Source organism: Apium graveolens, chromosome 7 (genome assembly GCF_009905375.1).
Source record: "Apium graveolens cultivar Ventura chromosome 7, ASM990537v1, whole genome shotgun sequence".
NCBI classification, from domain to species: Eukaryota; Viridiplantae; Streptophyta; class Magnoliopsida; order Apiales; family Apiaceae; genus Apium; species Apium graveolens.
Genome location: NC_133653.1, coordinates 269929142 through 269948083, shown reverse-complemented (window position 1 = coordinate 269948083; position 18942 = coordinate 269929142). Strand labels below are relative to the sequence as shown.

At 27.5% G+C, this 18942-nt stretch overlaps 1 protein-coding gene across 1 annotated transcript; it reads left to right on the top strand.

Moving 5' to 3' along the window:
- Positions 1–9606: 9606 nt before the first annotated feature.
- Positions 9607–10677, top strand: LOC141671453 (PLAT domain-containing protein 3-like). Its single transcript, XM_074477708.1, has 2 exons — positions 9607–9765; positions 10027–10677. Exons 1-2 carry the CDS (start codon positions 9706–9708, stop codon positions 10501–10503), a joined length of 537 nt encoding a protein of 178 aa, XP_074333809.1. The 5' UTR covers positions 9607–9705; the 3' UTR covers positions 10504–10677.
- Positions 10678–18942: the final 8265 nt, after the last annotated feature.

Genomic DNA, 18942 nt, shown 5'->3' with positions numbered 1-18942 from the left:
AGCACACTCTCACGTTCGGCTTATTAAATATCATCTTCTCGATTATCATGCAGAGTAAAAATAAGTGAGAAAAATATCGTTATACCCGTTAATGAGTTTTGAGTCCATGCTATTTTAAGGTTAATAAAAAATACACTTTCATAATTTTTTTTAATTTTTTTATATTAAACTTCAAATACCAATTTTTCATTTAAAAAATAAGAAAATTAAATTAATTTATATAAATATATTATAAAAGAGTATTAGAATGCGTGTCGGCTTTTCATCCCAATATATACTCCACGGGGACTAAGGGAGTTATGTCTCATTTAATTCTATACGTTACTTTTCTGCACGCTTTACAATACTCATTTAAAATATAACTCCACAATATTTTTTTTTAATTTTTTTTCTGAATTAACGTTTCATGTTTAAACTTTTATTCAAAAAAAAAAAATTTTAAAAATATTAACAAACTATACTTTATAAAAAACTCGAAATACGTGCAAATAGTAAACATATAGATTCGAACGGGACGGAAGGAGTATGTCTTTTGGTCGTGAAGAAGTATATATTTAGGTCAGATATTAAATGAAATTAATTTTTCATATATATGTTATCCCTTTCTATTTTCTCAAGAAAACTAGAGATAACTGATTCGTGTTGACCAATATTAATTGTGATGTAGATTGGGGCGTGAAAGCCAAACTGCGCCTGTGAACAATGCACATTGCTTATCATGAAATTTGTCAACCGGTCAAAGATATCAAAAAAATTTAACAAAATCCTTTTAAAATTGAAGTGAGAAGTGAACTTTGAAATTAAAGTAATTATTAATGAACGAGATAATCGTATAACAAATATATCTATCTATACTATACTATTATAAGCAGAATACGCTCTATTTAATAGTTGATCGGTTGTTCGATACAGTTGTTTCGAACGGTAAATAACAACCACCACATCTAAAAACATGTGGATGGGAACCGTTGGATGTAATAATAAAATTTTATTATATTCATATTTAAACTGTTCTCATAGGTTCAGGGTTCGAATCTCGTCAACAGCTTATTATATTTAAACTTTTATATTTTTTATTTTTAACAATTTCTACATGTTCAAGGTTCGAAACCCGTGAACAACATATTATATATTATATTATTTATTTTAAGTCAGGTTTTAAATTATCATAAAACATATATTATTATAACTTATTATGTTCTTCATTTTAATTTTTTCAACTATTGAAAATCTATATTAATATATTAATATATAATTTTAAGATAAAATATATTATTAAAAATTATTTGAGTGTTAAAAAAAATCCGTGCATCGCACGGATTATAGACTCGTATGTCAAAATTACAAATTTCATCTTTGTTAAATTTATTTTGCAATATTGTAGAAAACCAGCCGCTGTTTATGTGTCTATATATAAGTATATCAGCGAGACAGCTTCTTGTGACAAAAACTCATGGTGTATATATTAAATAATGTATTCCACTAATAATAAAGTGAATAATTAGAAGTAAATATAGAGCAGCTAGTGTGGAACGTGTATAAACAACTAGACCTATAAAATAGCAACTACTCCTGGTTTTTCTCCGGTACTTCTGTTTATTAATGAGACCACGACTTATTCTCTACTGAATGCATGACCTAGTCATACATGTACAACTTGATCTTAAAATAAATAAAATAAAACTTTAACACAATAAAACAAGTTTAGATTAATTTTCCAACAATCTCCTCCTTAATCTAAACTTGTCTTATGCAATCCACCCAGCCCGTATGGCTTTCAAACTGAGCCCATATGGCTAATAAATTGTTGAGCTCGTATGGCTAATAAACTGAGTCTGTATAGCTAATGTTTTCCCGTCTAACACTCTTCCTGCTCGTCTGCCCTTCAACTTATTTGCCCTTCTGGCACAATCACCTCCAAGAAGTGTTCCATCTCGTTTGGAATGACATCCTGCCAATGTATCTCGTTTTCTACTTTCTGCAGGCTTCTCCGGTACCATCTCATCTTTCTCGGCAGCCACATACTACACATGCAGCTTTGCCACCATCCTTGTGCAACGCCTACCTCAAGCAAAACAGAAACCGCATTCTCTTTCTCTTTTAGACTCCGACAAGGCCTCATATCGGGTATGGCCGTTTCTTTTTCACATTTAACACCAACAGGTCACCATTAAGGACCGTAAGCTCGGATACCAAATGTAGAAAACCAATAGTTGTTTATGTGTCTTTATATAAATATATCAGCGAGACAGCTTCCTGTGACAAAAACTCATGGTGTATATATTAAATAATGTATTTCACTAATAATAAAATGAATGATTACAAGTAAATACAACTAGACCTATAAAATAGCAACTACTCCTGGATTTTCTTCGATACTTTTGTTTATTAATGAGACCATATTTATTCTCTACTGAATGCATGACCTAGTCATACATGTACAACCTGATCCTAAAATAAATAAAATAAAATTTTAACACAATAAAACAAGTTTAGATTAATTTTCCAACAAATATGCTGTCAAACTTACAAATGTACAGCACAATGAGTTGTTGTAGTATTGGATTTATTGCCTTCTTTCGAGAAGGTTACTGATTCGATGATTGGCGTGCGTGAGTTTACTTAGAGCGCAAAGAAAACCCTATCTGGAACTTCAACAATGCCCAGCACAAAGGCGAACCCACTTTGACCAACAATGATTACAAATTTGATTGTAATAACTAAAAAAGAGGATACATTTTTTCAAACACTCAAGTGGAAGGTGAAAACTCGCTTGCACGCGTACCTAATATGCCAAATCGAAGCCGTCTTCGAAATGTACAGATGGGTTTCGAGCAAGAAAACAAAAGACAGTTGTAGTGACAGTAAGATTCAGGTTTAATAATGATTAAGGTAAAGAAACGAATCATGTATCTGATATATCTTGCAAAAGAGTCTCGTTAGAAAAGCATGCTTTAGAACTAACCATGTGCAGGTGTGCATCCAAGAGAAAACGAATTAGTACAAGTAATTAACAATGATCGATTAAAAGAAAAAGAAACCTAGCTTTCCAGCCTCATTATATATATATATATATATATATATATTCATCCATTTCCCGGTTGTACTCTAATCATATCTGTTGTTTTTCTATCTGAAATGTTTAGGATAATTAGTTTCTCATGGATACATCGAAAACACGGATCAAATTTTGAGTAGTTTTTAAAAATTAAACATGTCCGGTTCCAAGTTTGAAACAATTGTAAATACACCGATATAAAAAATTTAGATTTATCGGCGCATCACATGTTTTCAAAAGATCATGATACGCTGGTACACTACACTTAATATCATGACTTTATCTTATAACATATGAGTTGTTATTGATATCCAGCGGAACGTGATAAATTAATATTATGAAATAAATTTAACATAATACGCTCGATGTTAAAATTCAATCCCTTCTATACAGATTTCAGAAAATCGGAGATTTTTTAAAAATTGTACTCCTATGTCCTACCGGTTTTTAAACATAATGTTGCCTCATACTTGACACGCATTTTAAGGTTACAATAAAATATACTTCTAAAATTTTCTTCTAAAATTTTCTTTTTCTGTATAATAATACTTTAAACATTATATTTTTATTTAAAAAAAATTAAAATTATTTAGAGAACCATGTTTTACGAGAGTCTTAAAATGCGTGTCAATCTCACGTCCCCAATGTAAACACTTATTGGGACGGAGGGAGTATGATTTATCGAAAAGTTATCAATAATTTATTAATTCTCTCAAATATTTTAAGTGATTTATCAACAAATTATCGATAATTTTTTAAAAAAATCAGATATTCTATAAACCAAACGCTTCTATGACACGGTAATAAAACGGAATGAAAAGCAAAAGCAAAACTCTCCATCTCAAACGGGTCTACCTTTAAATCATACTCTCTCTAACACTCTTTTAAAGTATCTCATAATAAATAATAACTAGGCAGCCTATTGTAAAAGTAGCTTTATATTAAGAAATAACTGGATTGAGATTTGAGACCACTAGGATGATACTAGTAGGCATTCATCTGATCTTTACTTTGATGTAAAAGGCTTTGTTGGAAGATCTTGTATCATACTAGTTGAAAGCTAAAGTGTTGTGTAAAACCTCACCTTTCTTTGTTTTCCTTCTCTGGGTGCCGTTCTTTTTATTTTTATAATTATTTAAATAAATATTATATTGTAGTGGAATAACCTTGAAAACGAGTGAACAGTGTTTTTACACATTTGTTTATAAATATTTCAAAGATTAAAACTAGATGTTTGAGAATTAGAAATTGTTGCAAACATAGAGAATGTCCTCTTTACGGGGTTTTGAGTCTGCTACAGAAATTTGAATCCGAAATGAAAATGAAGGAGAATAATGCGAACGTAAATAAATTAAAATTTAATTTATGAGAATAAAGTTCAAATTATTGTTAACTAGACTCGTCGTCGTCAGAAAGAGTAATTAATTTTTTATTTTGCTTTTACAAACAAGTGAAAGATTTATTGAAATATTAGAACTCATCCGGTACAGATCTCCGGACTGTCAGTTAAAATATGATTACATAATATCTTAATTCTTTAATTAAAAAATATTATAATAACATCTGGAGCAATTCACAAACTAGGAGCATCAAAACTATTACCTATGTTTAATGTTTTAAAATTTAGGAGTATATAAAATATAAACTACAAAGATTAATTTGAACACTTATGTTTATTGAAATTTTGGAAGACCCATCCGAAAGCCCACTCATATGTAACTCTTTTGCTTATCTAAAGGCTAGTATTAATATGGGTTCGGCATGCTAGATCCGACCCTAAAATTACTAAAGCTGAAATGGGCTGAGTTCATTATTTGCTGGGTCGAAAACTTGACTTTAATTTGTTTACGTGGACTTTTGTATTGTTTTGTTAGAGAGCCGGATCCAATATGATTGGGTCCAAAAGCATTATCAGAGAAAACTCCCGGTGTATTAGAATCATATTAGTATCACAAAAAAGTATCAATATATCAAAAATAGTGATACCGTATATTATCATAACCCTTACCCCTCCTAATATAAATTAGTTAGGTAACCTAATTAGTAATTTCTAGTATGTTGTTTATTATTTGATTAACTGGAAATATAGCACCATCAAGTAGTATTGTAAAAATTGGGAATCGGGAAGATTGGTCGAGCTATCGATTGAAATTTATTGAAAATCGAGGATTAATCAGAGAAAAAATTAGATGTATTATTATTTATACTATTATATCTATTCTATATTCTATATATAATAGCACAACAAGGGAATAATATTTTGAGATTAAAAAGTCTCATTGAAAAGACTAAAGTACCCCTTTTTTTAATATTTATATAAAAGTTGTGTTTTGTGGGAAATCGAAATCGAGTTGTTTCATTCTTCTATACAACCTCTTACCACTACACCATATTGTCATATGTGCTTTTTATCATACATTATGTAAGTGTGCTAAAGAAATATTTTATTTAACTTTAAAGATAGCTACTTGAATTCCGCAAAAAAAAAGATAGTTACTTGAATATTTGTACAATTAATTTTAAAGAACTGAATTCCAGATATAAAGTTAGGCATAGTACATAAATGGATTATTATCTTATTTATTATTATTTTTTAGTTTGAAAATATATCTCATATATTTTTAACATATTTTTTATTATAAAAAGTAATTAAAATGTACATATATAATTTTTAAAGAAAATATTGAAAATAAAATCGCCTATATATAAATAATCTAGATTGGTATTAAATATTTAGATAAGTTCGAATTATAATGAGTCAATGAATTTTAGTTTATTTTGAATTTGAAATCAGAATTTGGCCCATTGTTCAAAAAATACTCGAAATTTGTCGATATGACTAGCCGAAATACATTGTCACATTCTACGTTTAGTAAATTTAAATTAGAAGTTCGACGAGAATATCTTACCAATAATGTGAAATTTTTTGATATCTTATATTAATATAAATTAATGTGTTTGAGATATTTATTGGATCAAGTCAATTAATTATTTGTATTAAAATTACTAACTTCACTAGTTGCACAATAATGTTTTGGGACTTGTCGCGATTTTAAAAATATTTGAAATTTGATATGAGATCTCACGAGATTTGTTAAGACTACGATGATATATTAAATCGATTTATTTTTCATTTTTCACTTTAAAAAACTAGCATTTTAAAAAGAATTCTTTTAGATAAATAATATTTATTGATCAAGATAATATTGTAAAAATATTTTTGAATTATTTTAATATTTTGAATTATTCAAATAAAAGTTATATCTACACTATATTGTAGCATTTGATACAATACATTTTATACTATTTTTAAAAAAATATATTGGTCAATAATTTGAAGAAATTAATCAGTTCAACTAATATTTATAAAACTTTATCGAATTGAAAAATATTTAATTTTAGGAGAATAGTATACAATATTATCAAATTATTATAGGAAGAAATATTAGATTTGTAATGAAAGAAACTTAAAAATAGTTTAAATAACAATATAATTACAATTTTTCCTTCAAATTCTTGAAAAAAATCATGAACATCAATAATAAATCTTACAATATATAATTTATTTTTATTTTACATGATTGATATTCAGTCGCGTAAAAAACAGATATGGATGGTTTGTTAATGATAATGTGAATACCATATATAAATTATTGCAATTTATTTATTACATAATTTTAATTTTTGAATAATTATAAATACATGTTATTTAAGTAATCAATTGTTGCACTAGATATTAATAATGATTATACATGTACATAAATCAGATATTTAGCATATAAATAATTGAAACAATCGTAATTTCCTAAGAAATGTAACATACGATAATTCGCATGCTAACATAGACACAAATAACTTAATCTTATTTTGTTAAGAGTGGTGTAAAAAATTAACATTTTTCCAAACATGCATACGTTAAATTTCAAAAATTAACATTTTTCATTAAAATCAACTTTTATATTAACGGTAGTGTAAATTTTATATTATTTTATATTATGATTGCAAGTAATTCTGAATTCAGTTATTCATTTTCTATCTTTTTAAATTGAGTAAGTTAATTATAAGTTAGTAGAGAACTCAGTAATAATATAGACCAGTTATATAGTTTATTTAAATAAAATTCCAAAATTTTGGTCAATTTTGTATTCAACATATATGTTAATTTTTAACTTTTTCTTTGTAAACATACTAACGACATTCTATATATTAAGTTTATTTGTTTCATTTTAAACGTACACTCACTACCTTGTTTATATTCATTCATTAGATACAAGTATACAACACAAACAAGAATATATAAATTTTTCTTCATGAGCTATATTGGAAACGTTGTTTAATTTATTAATGTCTTGTATGAAAATGATACACAGATAAATACGTTAGACATTATACAACATTTACAAATAAGAATATAACTAAAAATATTATAATTGCATGCATAAAAAAACTCTAGAAAATAATTTTTCCAAACATACATATGTTAAGTTTCAAAAACTAACATTTTTCATTAAAATCAACTTTTATATTAACAGTAGTGTAAATTTTATATTATTTTATTTTATGATTGCAAGTAATTCTGAATTCAGTTATTCATTTTTTATCTTTTTAAATTGAGTAAGTTAATTATAAGTTGATAGAGAACTCGGTAATAATATAGACCAGATATATATTTCATTTAAATAAAATTCAAAATTGTTGGTCAACTCTATATTCAACATATATATTAATTTTTTAACTTTTTCTTTGTAAACATACCAACGACATTCTACATATTAAGTTTATTTGTTTCATTTTAAACGTACAGTGACTACCCTGTTTATATTCATTCATTAAATACAATTATACAACACAAATAAGAATATATAAATTTTTTCTTCATGAGCTATATTGGAAACGTTGTTTAATTTAGTAATGTCTTGTATGAAAATGATATACACATAAATAAGTTAGGCACTATACAACATTTATAAATAAAAATATAACTAAAAATATTATAATTCCATGCATAAAAAAAACTCTAGAAAATAACTCGTGCCTCGCACGAGTTATTATGCTATTAGATATATACATGACCAAGATAATATATAAATAAACGAGACCAACATAATTTACTCAAAAATATAATAAATAATAATTTATATACATATACACACATGTGACTTTATCTTTACCAGTGTTAAAAGATTCAATTTTAATGGTGTATTTCAGAGTTATTGATATATATACTAGAAGAAAATAACAAAAGTCTTTTATGTTCTGAAAATAATAATGATCAAATAAATTTAAGTTTTTTTTTAATGTGTTAAAAACTAAATATATTATGTCAACTTTAATTTATGAATTGACAATTATCTGACATCTTATACAATTAATTTTGTATAATAGAGAGGATTAAAAGCTAAGTACACGGCTGATACCAACTTTAGTTAATTAATTAAGACATTAGCAATGATATTAAATCAACATAAACGTTGAATTGAAAAAAAAACAATTTTCTTAAAAATAAACTTATATTAATTGTAGTGTAAATTCTACTTTGCTGAATATTACGATTGCAGGTCTTGACCACTTTAATTATGCATTCCTAATCTTTTTAAATTAAGCAAGTTAATTGTAAATTAGTAATGACTTTAATTTTAAAATATCTCATTATTCCGGGTTTATTTGACCAAAACTCAAAAAAATTACTCGACTCTGCAATATACATATATGTTAATTTTTAGTTTTTTTTATAAACATAATGACAATATTTGATGGATTAACTTCAATCTTTTCCTTTAACACGACTCTGCTTGTATTCATTTTGTAAATACAACACAAAGAAGAAAATATGTATTATGATTAATGAGATATATTAAAAACGTTATGAACATTATTAATGTTTTACATGAAAATTATACACATTGATAGATACTCAACTTATATTTGATATATTTTAGACATTATACAATATTTATCAATAAGAAAACGATCAAGAATTTTATTAATATAATTGTATGGTGTACAAAATAATATAGAAAATGACTCGTGTCTCGCACGGGTTATTATGCTAGTTAAAGATGAAATAATAAAATTTGGTTGTTGATCCTTGGTTACACAATTTAGAGCCGTCGGATCAAATTGATGAGAACTGTTAGATATAATTTTAAAAGTTATTGTTCAAATGATATAAGACCATCCTACAAATAACATATTATTAAAATTATAATTTATAATATATAATGATAAAACCGACCGTGAATCGCAGGGGTTATATACTAGTATTAAATTATATTTAATATATTATCATGATTATATTAGTTATTTATTAACAAATATATATTTATTATATCATAATTTCTATAATTATTTATATTTAAATTAATGTATTATTTTAATGTTAATAAATATATATATAAACTCCAATAAAGAAAATTTCGTATTAATTAATCGGATTTTAAAAATCAAATTGATTGGTACTTTGCACGAGATTAATGGGGAATTAATTCATCAAATCGAGGATTTTTAAGAGGCTGATATCTAGATATTTCCACCTCACCCTCTACAAATATGAATATGTCATTATCCCTGTGTGATCTAATCCAAAACCTCACAATTTCAACATCTCACACAGCTGCAAACAGAGAGAAACTAGATTGTCAATAGCCATGGGAAGACTCTTCAATCTCTGCTTCAATCTCTTCATCTTCTTCGCCGTCGCTAAAGCAGTAAGTACCTACTTAATCACTAATCACTAGCTCGTTACATTTCCAATTAAATTTCAAATATACCCCTCCCCCGAAAGTCAAATTTTCACAAATTTTAAATAAATACGATTATGCAATTATCATATATAATTTTTTTTGTTGCAAATCCGCATCTAATTCACGAATATGTTCCAGGACGATGACTGTGTATACACAGTCTACGTCCAATCATATATAAATTTTTTGTTGCGAATCTGCATCTAATTCACGAATATGTTCCAGGACGATGACTGTGTATACACGGTCTACGTCCGAACAGGCTCAGTGATCAAGGGAGGAACAGATTCGATAATGACATTGACTCTCTACGACGCAGAAGGCTATGGAGTCCGGATCAAAAATCTCGAAACCTGGGGAGGACTCATGGGACCTGAGTACAACTATTTTGAACGAGGCAACCTGGACATTTTCAGCGGAAAAGGCCCGTGTCTACCAGGACCAACCTGTTTGATGAACATAACATCAGATGGAACAGGATCAGGTCACGGTTGGTACTGTAACTACATTGAGGTCACCACTACTGGTGCACATATTCCTTGTGGACAACAGTTATTTACTATCGAACAATGGCTTGCCAATGATCGATCCCCGTACGAGCTCACCGCGATTCGCGACAACTGTTCGGGGACTACTACTACCAATGGTGGACGGAAAATGCTGAAGGGATCAGCTGGAGATGATGGTGTTGTTTCTATATGAGTTTTTCTGAAGGGATTGTGACATGCCTGTGTGTGGGCAAAGAGTGTGCTGTAATTTTGTTTTTGCTGTTTAAATTTTTACCGTGTAGATTTGTTCTATGTTAATTGGTCAACTACATGAATAATGGTGTGGCTTAATGTGTTTCATGTGATTATAATAATGGTGCATTGCACATGACCTTTCTGTTTTTTTTCCAAGGCACACATGGTTAGGTAATTAGTGGTTCGAATTTGTATTAAAGAAATGTTGAAGTTCCCAAAAACGTACTTAAGACGATTTTCAATGGTAAGTTATTATCGTATTATTTGATACTCCTCGATCCCTAAAAACGTTTTTTATTTGTCTTGGACACGTTTGCCAATACACATTTTTGATTGTTAATATCTTTAAATTCGTATTAATATTAAATATAAAAATTTCACTATATTAAAGTACTGATAAATACGAATTCAAAGAGATCACTCGTGACTATGTTTGATATTATAAATTAGACGTAAATTAGTAGTCAATCGTTTACCGTAAACAATATCGAAAGTCAAAAGAGGAAACGTTTAACGGGACGGAGGGAGTACTCTCTTGTTATCATGTTACTTCGGGCCTGTTTGGCACGCTACTTATAAGCCATTTATGGCTTATAAGCCCTTAACAGCTTATCGACGAGTGTTTGTCGACCCAACTTATAAGCTGAATTTACAACTTATAAGCTGATAAGTTGAAAGTTGGCAGTGACGTACTTTTTTTCAACTTATTTTCATTTTTTCACTTTTTTCTAAAGTTTTGATTTTAAAATATAAATTTTTAAATATTTTATAATTTAAGATTTATGAACTAAGATAATTATATTTAATAATTATTTGTTTTAATTCATTTAAGTAAAAAAAATTCTGACTTATAAGTAAATTTATCCAAACACTTATAGAACTTATAAGTATTTATCAACTTATCACTTATTTCGCACTTAATTATTTTAAGTCATAAGTTACTTATTTTAAGATTTCTCAAACGGGCACTTCCTCTGTTTCATTTTATTTGTCGTTTGACTTTTCTGCACACATCTCAAGATGCATTGGCCGTATAGTAAAAAATATCATTTTTAAAATTTTCTTTTTATAAATAAAAATTTAAGTTATATATTTTTATTAAAAAAATAAAATTTTAAAAATTATACAAAACATTTAGAAATGAGTGTAAAAAAGTCAAAAGATTATTAAAAAGAAACAGAGGTAGTATTTGTTATTCTGTCACAAAACAAAATGATTCGTGTTTTTTGATTATTTTTTTTTGAAATTGAGATCTGTATCATTGCTCTTCGTATCGATAATCATCAATTCATGATGACTAAAATAATCGGAATAATAAAGTATTTATATTACTAATGAAAGCCTCCATATACCTTCTAAATTTTTCTAAATTTTTTGAAAATTGTGTATGTTTATTAAAAAATATACTGGCCATAACGTATGCAGAAACTATTTATTGCCCTTCAATTATTGGCACATATTCAATTTTGGAAAAAATGCATTTAATTTTTGTCAATTGTGTTTGGACACTACATGCTGGCCGACCTGTTTTTTGAAATGATTATTAATTTAGTGTCTTTTGACTGTACTCTTCCCCCACCTCTCCTGGTAAAGGCCAGCTTGTCGGCAAGCAAGAAAAAATATCTGATCGCTCCGTCCTCCCAATTATTATCGTTTTTAAAAGAGTATGTAATACATATTTTAAGATGAATAAAAAGTATAATTCTATAACTTGTTTTTAAAATTTTCTTTTTCTGAATAAAAGTATAAACATTTTATTTTTATTTAGAATAAGAAAATTTTTAAAAAAAGTTTTAGAATTATACTTTATATTTATCTTAAAATATGTGACAGACACTGCCTCAAAAACGATAACAATTGGGTGTAACCGAGGAAGTAATAAAAATTGAAAGTAGCAAAAATTCATACAAATCGAGTCATAGCATCTTTTATTGTGGCATCTGATATCATTGAGTTTCTTAAAAAGGTGCAGAAAATAATAAATAAAAATATTATGACTGCAGTCTCAATATATTTTATATGATAGAATTTATTATTTAACGAGATATAATGACGTAACTTGTTGTCCGTTTATCTCGTAAACCTATATATATATATTTTATCTTTAATAAATTACCTCCATAAAATTTAAATGAAAAGTAGAAGTAAAAATAAAAATAAAAAATAAAAATGCATTTTTGGGAAGTGAAAAACTAAAAAGCGAACCATTCAAATGGTTCCGTTGCGATTACAAATTCTAATTGAGTTCAAAAATTAGTAACGAAGTGATAATCGGTAAATATATAAATATAAAAAATAAATATGAGAGGTAAAAGAGTTGTATATATATATATATATATATATATATATTTAAATAAGTTATATAAATCTTAAAAATAAAAAAATTGAAATGTACACATTAGCCGGTGTGATTTTTTTTAATTGTAGTGAACCCGCAGCCGGTATCATTCGGGTTCCGGTACCATTCGGGTGCGTACTATGTAAAACCTACGGGTTCGCGCAATAGTTTATTTTGTAGCTGAACTTAAAAATAAGTGTTCGATGTTACTCTTACGATGTTTTCCCGAACTAGAGATAGTAAAGAAAAAAAATAGAATATCTGCTCTTTCGATCTTTCCATAAATTGAAAAACAAATAACAGATTTGTAAATAAAATTTCTTCCCTAATCCAAAAAATAAATTAGGGAACAATTGAGGAAATACTGTTGTGACCTTCTTTTTTCTTTTCAAAAAAAGTGTTGGTCAAGATTTGGGGTTAAGCTTAAGACTTTGATGGGTGACGAATGATACAACTGGGCCTTGATTTCTATTCCGGGCTTTACCCATTTCCCTGTATTGGGCCTTTAGGCTGGAGGTCCTCGCTTTAAGCCCGATGGACTTGAGGCATGAATTACATTTGTAATTTGTTCTCTCAACAGCTGCTTTAACATGTTCTTTGCGTATTGAATATCCTGCTACTATTGTATAGCCCAAATTATCAAATTCAAACTTAATACTTCCTCCGTCCCTCCCAAATATTTACATTTGAGTGAGGCGCGGAGTTTAAGAAAAATAATAAAATAGTGGAGGAAAGTTAAAAAAAAGAGTAAAGTAGTGGGACCGATTAATATTATAGGTATAAAGTGAGTATAGTGGAGAGAAGTAGTGGATATATTTATTTTAAAAATTATAAAAATCTTACCATTTTTGGAAAGTTTTGAAATGTAAACAATTGGAAGGGAAATCCAAAAAAGGAAAGTGTAAACAAATGGGAGGGACAGAGGGAGTAATAATATCTGTAAAATGATTTTGTCAGATACAAATACAATCACTAGTTATGTGTTTTTATGGGCACACATTGACAGCTCAAATTATGATAAAGTGAAATTATTAGAAAAATCAAAATCAAAGTTATATATATTTTTAACCTATATTGTGGTATATGGTTTTTTAATTATACTTTACGTATTTATTTTTACTTTGCTTTTTCATCTTCGTGGCACGTATTTAATTACAATATATTTATGAAAGACTTGGACCATTTTTCATTTTTGTTATTAATTTAAAAAATACAGATTAGTTCAATATAAATATTGACAAACTCGCAGGTCATCTTCAATATAAATGAGCTCTTTGGCTGATTTGGTGTATTCATCTAAAAATTGTTTGTATAGTTTATTCAATTTTTGTTTTTTTTGTTACGTGTCCGACTAAATATCAAAATTTATAAGTTTAATGCACCTTATTTAATTTCTTTCCTGTAACTGCGTCTTTATATTTACAATGACTCCACTAATTAAAATAATCTAGAATTATATTTTTTACGTTTGTTAATCTTGACCGGACAAAGTTGGTACGTACGAAATATCTTTAAAATTATTAAAATACTCGGAAAGATAATCTAAAAGTATTTTCAGACAAACCAAATTTGCGTTGAATCTGGTTTCAAAAAAAATAAAAAAATTGTGGTGAATCATCGCATATTGTCTTAAATTTTAGTACGTGTCATTTTAAAATTATATTTCGTAGCGAACTTGTGGTACGTGTTGTGTCTAGTTAAATACTTGTTTTTGTTAATCATAACTCCACTTTGTTAAGTGCGAGGGACTAAATATCAAAATGTTCACTGAGGGCCATGTATCACTTTAGTTAGCAATTACAATGAAATTATATTTAATTTATTAAAATTATAAAAATTTATCTACTATTTATTTTTAAATTTATAGCTATTTTATTTAATTTAAATAAAAATATTTCGAACATAGACTTAATAAAATCTTGATCAATTATATTAAATACTAAAATCCATAACTTGTCATTTGATTGTAGTAGCATTCATAAAAAATGCATAGTACTTGATAAAAATAATTTTTAATTTTTGAGTACATATTTAGAGATATTTATTTAATATTTACTATGATTTTAATGATTTAAATAATACTCCGTTGATATCAGTGACTAAAATGATATCCGAACTTCTGACCATTTTGATATATAGGGTGTGTTTGGTATTGCTGTTGCAGACAGCAACAGCAGCTTTTCGTTGAAAAGCAGTTCAAATATTATTTGATAAAATTTAAAAGCTATTTTTCGGAAAAATGTTTTTTGCCTAAAAGCTGCTATTAGAGAAAGTAAGTGCCCCATGCTTTTAGAAAAAACTGCTTTGCAGATGTTGATTTTATCATCAAACCTTACCAAAAATATTATTATTTTTAATTTTTTGCATCAAAACATATACTTATCAAAAAAATTACCAAACAGTCGTCTGATTTTTACAACAGCACTTTTTTCAGCAACACTTTTTCTAATAACACTACAATTTTTAACAGCAATTTCAAACAGAGTACATGACATGGAATGCTCTTCATTTAGACCGGGTCCAAAGTAACATAAAATGTTGATTCACGTGTTTATATTCCTGTCATGATACCGACTGAAAAGTATTAGTGTCATTCTGGTAATCAGGAAGGTTGAGAAGATCAATTTGGTTTCTCTCTAAGATTTAGACTGCAAAACTGAAGAACATGTGAGAAATTTATCCTTAATGGAAACCAAATTTCAATTTTGTGAAAAAATTGGTACATTAGCTAGGATCATATAATATTGGGTAGATGTTCAAGATTCCAAATTAATTTCAATATTTTCTCAAATAACATGTGTCTTGTTTAAACTTGTTAAAAATGATGAATAAAATGAAAACATTTTTTTTGACAGTGCGAATGCAACAACTAAAATCTCTTATTTCGCTTAGCAAAAAAGTCTTCTACAGTTAAATCTCGAAGAATTAATAATCGATAAAGTAATAATTTCGTTAAAATAATATTTTTATCCGGTCACAACATAATGGACACAATATATTTTTACTTCCGGTAAAATAATAAAATCACTAAAATAATATTTTTTTTCTTGGACTTATCATATTACTTTAAAGAAATTTAACCGTATTTTGTCATGTAAACTCTACCTGATCATTGGAATTTATTATTGTTCTTTTAAATATCTAACATCACCCATAATATTTTATAAACATTCATGACAATAAGAAACTTATGTCTCAAGTAATTAATAATTCTACGGAGCCGCGGAATTAGGGACTAGGAGTATCTTCAACCGGAATGAACCCTAGCTAAAAATCTGTTAAATATACCATAAATATATGTTTCAGATATTATATTAAAATAGTATTCACTTCCAATAGTGCATTCCTCTTAACTAAAAATTTAGTCAATCTCTCCGTGTAGGCTATATTTGTCGAACTTCTAAGAACATCTCTAAAAACATCTCCAATGGGGTTGTAATGGTAGGCTAAATTGGACGTGTAAGACATTATGAAAAATTTGCTGAACCTATAAGACATTTTGCTTCGATGGTATTAGCTATATTGGTTGACTATAATTTAAAAATAGCATGTTATTAATATTTTAGATTGTATAAATAAAATCTATCACTTTAATATGATAATAAATGTTGTGTAACTTGTAGTAGATCGACAAATATAGTTATCCATAGAAGGTTGGCTATAATTATAGATAAGGGATGAGTATGGTTGGAGTGTGACTTTTTGAAGAGATTGACTATATTTTTTTTATTTTTGGTATGTCAACTCAGTTTTTAGTTAAAGGCTCTTCGTGGTTGGAGATGCTCTAATGGTTCTTGGCTAAAATGATTGGCTAAATAATATAATAACCGATTATCTAAATTTTACTGCACTTGTAAGAGATTGTATTTCAGCGGGTTTAGTTATAATAGTTGGTTATATTTTAAAAATAACAAGTTATTATTTCTGTTTGTTATAAATAAAATATTTTATTTCAGTATGGTGATGTGACACATTGCTACGGGTCTCCAAAGGTTCAATAAATATGGTCAACATTGGTTGGCTAAAATTTTAGCTAATGGTTTTGTACCATTGGAGCGCATGATATTTTTACATAATCTCTATAATAATATTTATGAAATGCCACGTAGACTTTTAGCCAAGAGTTTTGTACCATTGGAGATGCTGTAACAACTTGTAGTTAAATTTCACATAATATGTTACCATATTCACATAATACATTCTCTTTATAATAACCTGAAATAATAACAATATACTATTTTTAAAATATAACCGATCATTATAGTCAATTTCACCGAAATAAATAACCTTACAAGTCGAGTAAATATTTAGATAATCTATATTATAAATTATTTTAGCTAACAGTTTTAAGAGTACCGTTGGAGATGCTCATTAGCTAAAATGGTTGACTAAAATGGTATAAAATACCGAATATCTAAAATTTACCGAACATGTAAGCTATTGTACTTTAACGGAGGTGACTATAATGATTGACTATAGTTTGAAAATGGTATGTTAATTTTCATTCAAGTTGTTATAAATAAAATATTTAATTTCAAGTTGTTATAGATAAAATATTTAATTTCAATATTTAATTATATATATGGTATGCCGCCTAAATATTTAGGTAAGGGTTTTTGAGCATTGGAGATATTCTAAGAGTATTTCCAATCACGTTACCTATAATCATTATCTAAAATATAATTAATTATTAATTAGCTAAATTATACATAATCAAAAAGATGTTTTCCTCCAACCATGTTAGCTATAACCGTTAGCAATATTTGAAAAATAGTATTTTACTATTTTTATCAAATTTAAATTTATAACGGCTATATTACAACAAACATATTTCAATAGTTATATTAGAATGAACATATTCCAACGGCGTTATTACAATAGATCTATTTTAATTTTTCTATAAATAGACCACGTAACTAGAAACTGAAGAACACACAAAATTATATTGATTTATCACTCTAAAATTCAATCCAATGCAAACTCTATGTGATTATTAATGAGATATTGCAGGCCGAAGAAGAAAAAGCTGAAGCACTGATGACGATGACCGGTGTTATTGACCTTCATCGCATATGTCAAAGAGAAAATTCAGTCGCGTGTAATGGTGGATCTATAATAAATCACTATTGCATTGATCATAATAGAGAAGAAGGGCGCAACAGATTATATCATGATTATTTTTCAGTAAATCCCACATTTACATAAGCATGATTTCGTCGAAGATTCTGGATAAGTCATTGTTCTTATGAATTGAAAAAACAATTACAATTCATGATATTCATGAACCAACTATCATTTTAGAAATAATAATTTCAAATAACCTTTGAATTTGACATTATTTATTTGGATTGCCGGGATCGTTAAATGATACTCCCTCCATCCCTATCAATTCTTTAAATTTGAGAGTGATTGTCCGGCACACATTTAAATCTCTTATATAATATAGTTTCATAACTTATTTTTTTAAAAAAAAAACTATCAGTATACGCCTTAAAATATACTTTATACTCCCTCCATCCCATTTTAATAGCCCACTTTGCAAATTTCACACATATTAATAAATAGATAATTTAATATATTTTTTTCTCATTTTCACAAAATAATATAACTTAGTTTTTATACATTATATTAATTACATGTTCTTCACGAGGTAAGTAAGTGTATACAAATATATATACACACACAAAAGTCATTAAATAATGTGCATTTTAAATTTCTAGGCAATGATATTTATGAGAAGGGTCTTGTGACTTAATTTAGTCAGTATTGAAACTATAAAATTTGTATGGAATATATATAGAACATGACAAATATTTTGAGAAATATTTTTTTTACAAGGTGGACTATTAAAATGGGATGGAGTGAGTATGCTTTAAAAAAATATACTCTGAGAAAAAAAATCAAAAATAAGTTATGGAACTATATTTATATACGCCTTTAAATATATGTCAAGTAGTGAAAAAGAAATGTAAAAAAAATGAGGGGGGCGGAGGTAGTATTAATGTATTAGATCGATTTCATTTATTTAAAGATTTGGCAGAAAGTCAGGGACCTGATGTG

Coding starts and splice junctions, on each gene's coding strand:
- LOC141671453 (XM_074477708.1), top strand. CDS start 9,706: ATGGGAAGACTCTTCAATCTCTGCTTCAATCTCTTCATCTTCTTCGCC. Junction 9,766..10,026: donor TCTTCGCCGTCGCTAAAGCA/GTAAGTACCTAC, acceptor AATATGTTCCAG/GACGATGACTGTGTATACAC.